Source organism: Vigna angularis, chromosome 11 (assembly GCF_016808095.1).
Source record: "Vigna angularis cultivar LongXiaoDou No.4 chromosome 11, ASM1680809v1, whole genome shotgun sequence".
NCBI lineage: Eukaryota > Viridiplantae > Streptophyta > Magnoliopsida > Fabales > Fabaceae > Vigna > Vigna angularis.
In genome coordinates this window covers 706817-719801 of record NC_068980.1, presented here as the reverse complement: position 1 = coordinate 719801, position 12985 = coordinate 706817, and the positions used below count along the sequence as shown (strand labels likewise).

The window sequence follows — 12985 nt, the reverse complement described above, 5'->3', positions numbered from 1 at the left end:
ACTAAAAACTAGCTCATAACAATGCTAGAAAAGTAGATCCTCAATAAATATTAAGATAATAAACTACTTAGAGAGAATTTTCATCCTCGGAATATTCATCCCCAGCAAACACGAATGTTTTAAATCATTTGCATGGAAGAATACAAAGCGCCAAACAAATGCCAAAGCAGAGATAAATTGTTAACTATTTACAAAGCTATGGATACCGTTAATACAAAACCCCTAGAATCAGTAGGATGCACAAACATCAAATAATAATACAACATATTCTGACGTGTCTCACTGTATATATCTCTAACAAAAATATTTTTTTATCTCTTAAGAGAATGTATCCTCTCGATCTCCCTCGGCAATTGTCTCCCCTTCCTCCATATTGCTGAACTCTAAGAAATGAGTTGGTCTATGGTCCTCGTGGTAATATTCCCTTGGAGTCCCAAGCTTCACTCCGTATTTCATCCCGGACGCGTGTCTCACTCCCATGAAGTTATAATTCCATGGACCATTATCAGGAACCTACAATTTTTTTTTTCAAAAATGTAATGATCAGTAAATCAAGATGATACTAATATTCATAATTTTAATTAAAAATTATAATCACTTCTAAAAAATAATGAATCAACTTTGAGCAGGTATGAAGGTTTACCATGTAGAAACCAAGGAAACGATCACTAAGAAGCATTTGAACTTTTTCATAATGAGTGGGAAGGTAACCATGTGGATTGCTTCCCGTATCCTTATTAACACGCCCCCATTCATAACCAGATTGAGTGAGCTTATATGCAGTTAAAGAACAAGAACCAGGAGTAAAGCTGCAAGTCAAGATAATACATTTCTCCCCATCCCATTGCTTATTGTTCTCTAGGATCTTGGCATGTGAAGTGAGATCCTGCAGTAAGATCAATTTTCAAGTGAGATAATGTTACCGTGTAACATTCCCTGATAAGCAAAAGCCGACTGTTTCAACACTATATCATCATCCTTCTAAACTCGTTACTATATTCCATAAGGATTACTAAAAACCAGTCTTATAATCGAATAAAAGCAAAACCTGAGGCGACAACTGAGGAAGTTCATTTGGTTGAGTATGCATCCATCCCAAAGGCTCTAAATCATTCAAGAAATCATGTTCTGGAAGAGCCGATGGCAGATGAACTTGTTGATGAGTCCCCCATTGTGGTGGCATCACAATACAGCGAATTTCTTTAACCTGAGGGTTGTCCGGAGGACTTATGCCATACATGTAACCAGAAATTTGCGTTCGAAGATCTGCTATGCATATAAACTTTTTCAAAATATTCTTTGGCATAATATAGGTGTAACCAGTTTCCTGCAACACAAAATCTAATATTTAGCTCGGGGAAGAACTGTATAATAATTGACATCGAAGATGAAAAATTAGCACAAACCTTTATATCCTCAGAGTTCACATATATATGGTTCACACGAAGATATAAATTTGTGGCAGATATTGCCCTGACACGCCAGTCAGTCTTAGAACCAAAAGCAGCTTGCTCATAAGGACTAGTGGTAGTTACTATGAGTTCTTCACCGTGAACATTTGTAGTCTTTGTCGTTACAGCTGTCACCTGATTTGCTTCATGTGCCTGTAAAATAATGAATACAGAACTAAGATTAAGTGGTTCGTGTTGCAGATGAGGAGAAAATCAGGTTTACAAAAGGGAAAAAATGAAAAAGTGTGAAAAAAAGTCTTCAATTTTATAACCAAGAAGAAACAAAATATATAACCTGTTTCTCAATCTCTGCAATTTGTTGCCGCTGTTGAGAAGGTGGAGTAATCTCAGCTCCAAGTATAATATCACGGATTTCAGATTGAGTCAAGGCTGAAGTATTCACGTTATTTTTCTTGGCATAATCTGATAGTATAAGATCTCTTAACGCAACCTCCACCTGTCAATGCATCAAGTTTTAAGTGATAAATACCCAGAGAACTTATAAAGCTGCAAAATCAGGAACTACACAACTTTTCCACAAATAACATTCAAAATAAAAAAGGTTATTTAGCAGCTAATAGCCTAAAATCCAAAACTACCTTCATCCACTGATCATCACTTAGAGAAGGCCATATGTGATGAGGTTCGGTGATGATGGTTTTATCAGGCTTCAGTAACATTTTTGCCTTTTCATTATTCACATGAAGTGCACGCAGAATCAGAATAAGCCTAGAGAATGCAGTGTATGAAGATATACTCTTCAGCCAGTCATCATAGATGTTGAACAACACCATTTGTGGTTCTGTGGCCTTCAAAATTAAATCCCCAAATTTTTCAATTTTCAAACATGCTTGGAAAGGAAGTTGCAGTTCACTTCCTTTAATAACAATGTTGGGGAAATCCAACAGATGAACCTCCAATGGATCCAACATTCCTTTTCGAGTAACAATGATTTGCTTTGGCTGTTCTTCTACAGGCAAAGATCTTACTAGAGCAGCAACTTCCTCTGCTGTTTTCCACTTTGCCAGCTGCCCAAGACGCTTCTGACCAGCCCACACACTGGTATGAATAACCTGCAAACCAGGTAGGATATAAAAGATGAATAACCAGACAACAAATGTTGGAAACACCTCAGTAAAGACTAGAGAATGTAAACAAACCTTAAGAAACAACTGTCCAGTCCTCGGATTGAAAATAAAAATAGCACCATTGATGGGCTTGGTTGTAAGATTTCCTTCAAAAGTCTTATGGATAGTAACACGATACACATTTGTGTCATCAACAAACCATATGATTTGGTTGCTGAATATCTCTCCATAGTTTTGGGAAGATAAATATGGTTCTGTGGGCTCAGAAGAGTACAATTGCAAACCTTTCCTTATTCGTTCCCTCAACACATACAGTGCAGGATTGGACTGCATATGCACAACATTATTAGTTTAACGACTGTTAGATAACATAATACACTTACGTTCAACACTATGGACACCATAGCTTGGTGGCGATGGAATCAATATAGATTAAAACAGGTCATCAAAACTATTATCCCCAAAATATAGAAGTTAATATATGTAAGTGATTTATAATTTATAATTTTGCAACAGATATGTGATGTATGGCGGTTTATTTACCTTCATGATCTTGTTCATGGCCTGTTGAAGTAGTGGCTTTGACCCAGGGAACCAGTTGCCAAATGCAGAATGCAAATTATATGCCAAATCAATGCCAATCATTACACCTGAATGGAAAAAATGTAGTCAGCTCTACACACAAAAATACATATAATGGAGAATAGTAAATGATAGAGATATACCAGTTGGTGATGGGTATATGGACATGTTATCTGTTGTATAGTCCATGAACTTAGCCCTAGTGTAACGTTCAATATCATGAGAGTCATAATCACCCCATCGTAATTGAACATCAATCCAGTACTTATTGCTTGCCTTCTGATCAAAAACATCCTTAGATTCAGCTACAAGACTAGGCTTTGACATTGGCCATCTATGAGCAGCAAAGAGAAGAATATCAGCACAAGAACTGTTCATTTTGTAACTTTTCCTTGGATGGATCGTTTCCTTCTGAACAGTTTCAATCTCCAAAGCATCCAACTCTTGATCCAAAACCTGACAGAGATCCATAACAACACTCTCATGGATCTTCTGCCACAAGTGAGCTCGGAATATCTGAATAAGGGAAATCTTCAAAGTTGGTATCTTTCCATGCATGAAAATACCAGTCAGATCTAGCTGCACTTGGAAACCCACATAAACATTGGCTCGGTTAATGGTTGGCGACCACCATAGTGTAAATCTTCGGTTGGGTATTTGGTTCAGACCAGATCTCTGAGCATTTGTGAGCTTCTTATACTTCATAGATTCCTCAAAGCCAGATGCCTTTTCCCAGAAAAGACCTTCCCAAGTTGGAAAACTGACAGTGAAAAGTAACAGTAGATCAATTAATTACAGCTCTTTCCATAGTAGGCACGTGGTAGAAAGAGTTAAAACTGAGTCAAACAGCAAAAACAAGCTCAGGGGCGTATAAGACTTACTATGTTCCTTTGAATAAAGTATGTTCAAGAATTCCTTCAACTCCTCCAAGGGCTTGAATAACATCAGTTCGGTAATTGTTCAAGTTCCACAACTTCCCATCATGCCTTTGATGTGTCCACCAGAAGGGGTTTTGTTTCAGAACTTGGTACTGCTTGAAATCAGTGCGCACCCTCCATCCCTTATCATAAGCCAAAGTGTGTCTATCCTTCTGAAACAGTGTGTTAATACGTGGTATACCTCTATCCCATGAATCCTGCAAAACAGATCAACATAACTTATTAGGTAAATAAGTAGATGTGTTCCAAAGAAAAGCAGATGCACATTGCCACTATATTATCCAGAGTCAAGACCAGTATACCAAAACACAAATATTGAGATCAATAAAAAGGCATCAGAAACTCACTTCCAGATCTTCGAGGGTCAAACGTCTGTTTTGTGCCTGTGCTTCCTGTCTTTTCAATGCATATTCAGCCCAGACACGCTGTGAATCAATGAACTCGCTCTCCCAAGGCTGCATAATCCAAGAGAACATAAAGATAAAGTTCATTTAAATATGACTCTTCACAAATCACATGACAAGGCAAATGCATACATATTAATCCATTTAGGAGGAAGTAAATTAAGGTTCACCTGTATATAACGATAAAGGTTGGGAATCAGTTGGTCCTCCTCGTGACTCATTCCACTCCTAAAGTGGGTTACTCCCACATCTGTCTGCTGACTGTATCGAAGATCGCTTTGTGGAATCAAAATATGACCCATGGACAACATTCCAAGCCCTCCTATTTCTTTAGGAGTGTAGAAAATGACAGGTGGGAACCTGATGACAGTAGAGCATAGTTTTAAACCCAATAGTTATGAATACAATAGTAAGAAACAACTAATATACCTACAATAGAAAAAAGGATTAAAAACCTGCTAGGCATCTTTGAGTTCAGCCCAATCTTAATGCGAGTCTGAATTTTATTTTCACATTTAACTAGCAAATCTAACAGCTCTTGGGTATGTACAGTTGCCTCCCGAAAATAGGTCATGAGTCCTGAAAACAAATACTATGAGAAAAATGATGATAACCTCTTCATAGAGTCTCCATAATTCAGCTTCACTTACCAATTAAAGCTGTATTCCACTTATTTACAATTTTTGTGAATGTAGTGGAACCAGAAGACATAAGAATCTGTCTCACACGATTCTCAAATACTTTCATGTGTTCATCATCAACCCGTAAGAAAGCAACAGCTGTCCTTTCTTTCGTCTGTTCATTCTGGAGATTCCAGACACCATCTCTTGTGTTACTGAATGCTTCTTGAGTCATTCTAATTTTAGGAAGTATCCTTACTTCAAACCCACACCTAAAGGTGATTGACAGATGTAAGCAAAGATAGATTCACTCATCACAAGCATAGGCTAAAAAAAATTAAAAACCCAAAAAAATATGAAGATATGACAAATTGGCATCAACCAAATTACAAATAGAAATACAAAATTACATATGGGGAGTAGAATGACATATAATTAAAGCAACTAAAAGAACTAGACCATTTAAAATCATAATTTCAATCACAATCATCATAAATCAGACATCCTATGCCAGTTAGATATTTTCAAAGGCTTGAATGCAGTGCAAAAAGTAATTAACATGTGCAACCATTTCCATTTAACAACGAAAAGGAAAAAATTTAGAATAGCTGAAAAAAATCAACACTCACATGCTGAAAAGCAAGTTTGGATTATCCTTGCTGTAAACAGAAACAAAGCTGTTCTCCCATTCCAATGTTGTGATACTTCTAGGAAGACGATTCTTCATATCCCAAAAGACACTCCTCCCAAGATTGACTGAATTATACCAATTCAAATTGCAAACATATTAAGAATCAAATGTAAACATAAATAAAAACCACAAAGAAAAATGGAGAATCCTATACCATCATGCTTCATGAGCCTCATTCTAGCATCTCTTGGCCAGCACTTCTTATTATTGTAGCCCACCATGTTCTCATTGTTAGGATCAGGGTGCTCAGTCAGATAGCGCTGAATGAGGTCTCGAGCCTCCTCATGGGTGAAGCGAAATAATATATGAACCCGATCTATATACCTAGAATAAAGCCTGATTGGATGCCTAGTCTCAACTTTTGTGTCCCAGTAAGTAATGAATTCGTTTGGCATCTGTGGTGGGCCAGCAATCTCGCTGGCTCGAGTCAACCCAAGAAGCAAAAGATCTAATACCAATCCATAATACTGAACTACAAATGAAGCAAACTGAAGGCCACGGATAAGACCATATGAATTTGTATGGCTCATATCCTTGTATGACAACACAACATTGTTCTTTGCAGTGACATAATCAGCAATATTATGGTCCAAAACCAGCCGCAAAAGCCTGCAACATAAAAAAAAATTAGAAGTGAAAATAGCCTAGTAAAACCACAGAGTGATCAACAAATCACATACCTGTTCAGCATCGTTAAATCAATCTTCTCAAAGAATTTCTCAAACTTAGTTTGCAGCATCACAACACACTGACCATCACTTGTGTCCCATATACCTTGCAAATTGTTTATACCTTGACACCATTTGTAAACCAAAAGGGGAGGTGGCTCTGAATCTGCTGGCTTGATCCAGTTCGGAAAGAGATGACGTTTGTCACCTTCATACCACAGGTATTGATCGAGATATGCATCTGTAATTTTCTCAAGAGGCTCTATCTCATAAACTGGAATCAAGTAGCTATATAAATCCATAAACTCTATCCCAACCTGCCAAAACAAAACAAAACAATATCAGTGCTATCCTGTAATAGAAATGCACATACTAAAACTAACAAATTTTAATTATATTTGCACATACTTCTTTGAAGGCACGCTGTGTGAGCAGGTGCCGTTTTATTCTTGATAATGCCTCGTGGGGATTGTCATAAGCCTGTTCAATCAGCCCCAGCTCTTCTCTTTGCAGTTGATTTAACCTCACTGCAACACTATAGGATTCTTTCAACCTCTCGAGTGCAAGGATAAGCAGCTTGGTGTCATGCTTGTATGATAAAGGTGGAAATGGAATAGGGGAGAACTTCCTAGATTCCAGCCAATGTACAGTTGTTGTATAGATTGCAACTGCTTCTTCGGGAGTAACATACGGACCATCTTTCAAATAATTGTGCTGACGTTCCTGCATAAAGTATCAATGACAAGGAAGTGACTCCACAGATATTTATTAAAAAAAGTATAGAACTGATTCAAACAACAATTCTTTGAAATAGTTAGCCAGAAAAAAATCATATCAGTCAGAGAGAATAGTAAACACACCTGCTCCGCCTTCAGCCAGAGGCGTGTCAATCTTCCAAGATTCTTTCGACAGACAGTCTTATCCACAGTTGCACCTCTTCTTATTCGCTCTCGATTATAATGTGCAACATTTGTCCACCAGTCTGCTTTTGATTTCACATATCGAAGAATCATGTTCTCAATTGGAACAGGCAGACCAGGAACCTACATATTATGAAATATATCAATAGCGAGACTATAAAGAAAAAAACCCAATTCGGGTGAGGAGAAATAAATATTTGAGCAAAAGGAAGGAATGGCTTCTCTAGACTACAAAATATGAAAACATATTCCTGATAACTTTCAGAATGATGTTTTTCGCTGCTTATTGTGCCTCACTAAGCTCAGGACTTTCAATAGCTTATAGACACGCAATTTAGACATCTTTCAAGTGCTCTTCAAACCTAACACGAACTGAGTTTTTCTATTAACCAGCAACCTAATTTAGTGCATTAGTAATCCAACGATGTTTTAAGTTTACTATTTCACCAGCAGTATCAACGACACCAACACAGATATTAATCCCATTAATAAAATTTAGTAAATGATTGTATTAATTTATTTTTAAAAAATAAACACTAATTTTCTATATTCTAAGATATTGGGCAAGTTTGGTTTGTGCTCATTTTTAAACGAGTGCGTTTTTCTAATAAAACAAAAATATTTCTACTTTTTTATGTGATTGACTATTCTACTTCTTTTAAAAATAAGAAGTTTTCTGCTTTTTCTTATTAACAAATTCTATCTAATTCTTAATATAGTGATTTTAAAAATAATTGCTTATTTCAGAAATACTTATTTGGAGTTTAAACAAACTAGTTCAATACTAATCCAAATTAATGCTAAAATTGCCACATGTAAAAAGAGTTACAATCAAATAATTGTTTACCTTCCAGGGAATATTTGCCTTCCAGCATCGCCAAGCCTCACTCAAATGCTGCAAGATGGTTCTTGCCTTGTTTTGCTTTATACCCTCTACCATCAACAAGGAAAACACCATAAGTTTAGTAAATCCCATAGAAAAAGTAATAAAGACCACTACACGAAAATAACCTGAATCAAAAGAATATATGTTAAACAAAAATTTATTACCTGGCATGGCATCAAGCACATCATGCATAACTGCTGCCCGAAGCTCCAAGTCAAAGTGGCTCTCAACACGCTGTTTAGTGACAGTCTTTGCCACGCCTTTTGAGTGACGCCCCTCAAACTGGCGTGCAAGTAAATTGCCCAGCCATCGTTCAAGAAGAGGCACAATACCACGAAGAAAAAATAGCCAAACCCTCCACATTGGCGCCCAAAACCCACATCCAGGTCCCTTTCCAACAGGCCCCGTATTAAAACGATAGTAAATCAAGTGCTTCAAATCCTTGCACATTCTTATTTGCCTCATAAGCCTGTACTTATACCGATACATACCAGTCAATTGTCCAACATGCGAAAAAGTATACTGCAGACCATCTGCCAGCTGGAAAGCATCCACATTCCCCAATCGGAACTGAACATTGGCATCAACCACGAGTTTAGTCAGACGGAGGATCTCACGACATAGATGGAAAGCATTGCCAAATCGTGATTTCTTCCGCTCTTTCGTAGTCAAGGTTTTCACAGGCTTTAGATTAAAATTATAATCAAGGTGAAGGTAGTTCAAATTTTTCCTGTGTATTAACAGATTTAGCATGTTATACCCCTGCCTACAAACTTGAAGACCTGCCTCTACCCAATCAAGTTCTGTGGTTTGGAAAAACTTGGTTGCTTGGAGGGAACGAAATAAGTGCTTCTTTTTTTGAGCCTTAGGAGGTCTATGATGCAGCTCATTCAACACAAAACATTTCAACAACTTTTGATAACTAACCCGAACTTTGACTGGATATGACGGAGGACTGTTGGACAATAAAAACGAAACAGTTCACTTTTGTATCAGAATATTATTAAAAAATGTAATGTCAAAATGCCAAGTGCATAATTGAAAGACACAAGAAAGCATACGAGAGAGATAAAGCTACAACTTACCAATGCTCCTTGTACCACTCTGACACGAGAGGAATATCCTCTGACCGCCTCATCCGACCAGATCTCATATTAAAAGGACGAGGAGCAAACAGCAAGGAGACTCCAGCAGCTGTAGTGTCTGTATAAAGTTGTGTATCTTTAAGCAAAGGCTCCACACCATCTGGTAATATCCAATCATCATCATCATCCTCTTCATAAACTCTCTTCTCACGCTTGTTCGCACTGGTTATTGGGTGTATCAAGGGGTCATAGTAAAATGCAGGTAGATCAGGATCTTCAGCTTTTATGTACATGATCATGGGAGTATGGTAGATACAAAGCTTTACTTTGCGAGGCCTATTGTTATAAAGGTGAGGAAAAGCAATTCTATACTCTGTCCGAAGAGGTGACCTTATAATGAGCTTATTGATGTCATTAAACTCATTCCAGTCCTCATCTCCCTTCTCCATATCACGGTAGAGAGGTTCAAATTTAGGTCCACCTGGATGGCACACATAAAAAGAAAAATAATCAATCCACAATTTTTACTCTCCACATAATTCTAATATGCTTAAAATTATTTGCAAAATAAATTAATATTTCTTATACAGCTTACTATAATCTGCCTTGATACCTAGTCTTTTATTTAGTAATATCATGTTCGAAGGATATCACGATCAATATCTGACCCAGTTCATAACAAGTTTAATTACTTTTCAATACAAATAGCAAAGAATATAGGCATGAAAGAAATCTAAGTACCAGGTATGCACATGTTCAAAGCCTTTGCTGTAAAAAATGACTCCATGTCAAACAAGTAGAAATAATTGCGGTCAATTAAATCGGACAGAAGTTGGCCAGCTAGTCGATGCAGAGTTGCCATTATAGGGAGGGAGAGATGCCATTTCCGGTAACTAGGACCATTTATAAGTTTTGTTTTCACAAGGGGCTTATGGTCATAAAACCAAGTATACACAGCAGAATCTTCCTCTTCATCTAGCTCCAGTTGAATAGGCTCTAGAGGATCAACATCTAAAAGATTATCGGCATAGTCTAGAGGAGGCTCCTCATCATCAAATGGGGGAAACCGCATCCTCTTAAAATGGCGACGATCCCTTTTCTCTCTTCTCATCATGATCCACATGGTACCCCACTGCACAACAGTTTTTTAGTGCATAATTATAGAGATAAAACAAATACTATACCAAGATTATACACAAGATAACTGATTTTACTTTTTACTGCAAAATCAATGATAAGCTGCTAATGTGTACAGTACAAAGATATTAGAATAACAAACCTGAGCAAGATAAATAGGCTCAACAACCCATGGTATTTCATTAACAAATGTTATAGCCCCAGAAATATGGTACAAGACCTTCACATCTCGAACCTACATTTATCAAAAGTAGATTTATAGAAGTTATCACTATGTACAATGAATCAAATGAAAGGGAGGAAAACTAGACAGCCAGATTGATCAAACGCGAGGAACTGGAACATATACAGAACCTGCTCCCATGGCATAGGCATGTTTTCCAGGAGCTTGTAAACAGCGTGGGGTATGAATTTAAGGGCTCCAAGATAGACACGTTTGTCATGACGATATTTCTTTGAGGACATGTCGCCATGATCCCTGAAATAAAGAGCAGAAAAGATAATAACTACTGGAAACTATGGTAATAACACCATAATTAAATTAGAAAAAACATCACAGGGAAACATAGTTGGTTATTTACGCAATACAAAGTCAGAAACTCAAACACATTCCAATTATGCCAACATATAAGCATCCAATGATATGTTCTGGAATCAACCAACTGGTATAAAACAGTGATGGTTTTTTATCAGAACATCCTTCTACATCAATCTTCAAGCTAACCTTGATCATCACAAAGCTTAAACACAAAAATAACGTCCAAGTAACTTAACACCATTTCTTCTGAATCAAAACGGAAAAGTCAATTAAGCGCATCACGTTGCAGAGAGAAAATTATCCATTTCAAAGTTCATAACACGGAAAAATATGGATTCTAATCAGCTATCAGCTAGCGCTAACATTAGTTATAACCCGGCATCCTTTCTCCCCAGCAAAACAAAGCAACTTCAATCTCATTTATAAATTCTAAGACTGCATAAGTAGTTTCATTAGACAACTTTATTTCACTTCCTTAAGGAGCAACTCCAAAACCTCATGTTACGAATAACAGAACACTTGTAGCAGCAATCTTCGAAAAAGAAATCCACAGCGAGGCGTGTAAAACAATTAACACTTGCCTGATGATTTTCCTGACATGTTCAGGAGGCATGTCTTCTTTCTGCGTCTCGACAAATCCGAATTTCCTCTTGTCACTGTACCGCTTCGAATTGAGCTGTTGCCATTTTCTAGCCTTCTCCTCGAGCCGCGCCTCCGCATCGGCCTCGGTCTCCATAGGCGCGGGAGGTGGAGGCGGCGGTGGAAGCACCGTGTACGAGGGTTGCGCGGTAGGAGGTGGAGGAATAGGGGGAACGGAAGTTCCTGGCGGCACAATCTGCCCGTTGTTCCACATCTTGAAATGATTACTCTGTCGGAGCTTGAAGCTTCGAAAATTGGATGAAGCAGCGTAGTGTAAATGATTGCAACTAGTTTCAGAGCATGTCGTACGTGGATTAAACTAAGAGCTTTGTAGGGCTCTCTGCAGAAGGATTTGTAAGTTCTAGGGTTTATGAGTGAGAGATAAAACAAACAGAGTTGAGTGACTGAGAGGTGGAAACGGAACGACAGTGGGTGTTCGAAAATTGCTATTAGTAACGACGCTACCACGTGCCGTCTCTTTTCTCATACCGCCTTCACGGTTGGGTTAGCTTTACTTGGGCTCATGTTTCAGCCCAATTGTGATGGCCCCAACTTTCATTTTAGTATTTTATAACGTCTTCTATTTTTTGTATATAGCTTTCAAAAATTGAAGTTGTTAATGGATTAAAAATATTATATATTGCATAATCTTTAATTTATTTTAAAATTTATAATTTCAATTAAAAATAAAAAAATTTAATTACATGATATGAAAACTGTTGTTTTTATCGGAGAGGAGGTGACCTATGTGGGTTAGACAAATACCAATAACATCTGATTCAATTATATAAAATATCCATTACTCTTTATCCAAAATCTTAAAACAATAAGTTAATAGTCTTTCATCTTTATATACTACTCTACTTTTTTATTTATATCAAATGTGGGACTTAGACTGACATTTGAATACCCAACAAAAACATTATTATGAGAGTTCATTGTGAATACTTTTTTGTTGAAAAATATTCTTGTGTTTTTCTTAAATGTTTTTGAAAACAATTATAGCAAATTATTAAGTAAAATGCATTACCAAATATTAAAGAGATGTTACCAAATTTCCTGTGAGTAATTTCCCACTAAATAAATTAATGAACAGTTTCTCACTGCATAAAAAAGTTCTGGAATGCAATTCCTTTCCTCACGAATATAAAATCCCTGGAAAAAATAATATTTTCTATAAATTTTGAGAGTTTTTCACGAATATGATAATGAAAAATGTCAATTTTTTTTAGTTATTTGGCTTATAAGTTAGGTTAGCGATTTGAGTTTAGAATAAAATATAAACAATGATTTAGTTTTATATATTTGACCACGAATTAAATATATTATGAAAGAATT

At 36.9% G+C, this 12985-nt stretch overlaps 1 protein-coding gene across 1 annotated transcript; it reads right to left on the bottom strand.

The window, feature by feature from the left end:
* Window positions 1–22: 22 nt before the first annotated feature.
* LOC108333818 (pre-mRNA-processing-splicing factor 8A) lies at window positions 23–12086 on the bottom strand. Its single transcript, XM_017569275.1, has 26 exons — window positions 11590–12086; window positions 10825–10948; window positions 10613–10705; window positions 10075–10465; window positions 9334–9814; window positions 8413–9203; window positions 8210–8295; window positions 7303–7485; window positions 6851–7165; window positions 6455–6759; window positions 5929–6383; window positions 5713–5839; window positions 5114–5355; window positions 4919–5042; window positions 4634–4823; window positions 4407–4514; window positions 4003–4256; window positions 3265–3881; window positions 3083–3189; window positions 2612–2866; window positions 2051–2524; window positions 1747–1908; window positions 1407–1604; window positions 1049–1327; window positions 644–886; window positions 23–513 (listed from the first exon to the last, which is right to left on the bottom strand). The coding sequence occupies exons 1-26, from the start codon at window positions 11859–11861 to the stop codon at window positions 319–321; spliced, it is 7071 nt and encodes a 2356-aa protein (XP_017424764.1). The 5' UTR covers window positions 11862–12086; the 3' UTR covers window positions 23–318.
* Between the last annotated feature and the right edge of the window lie 899 nt (window positions 12087–12985).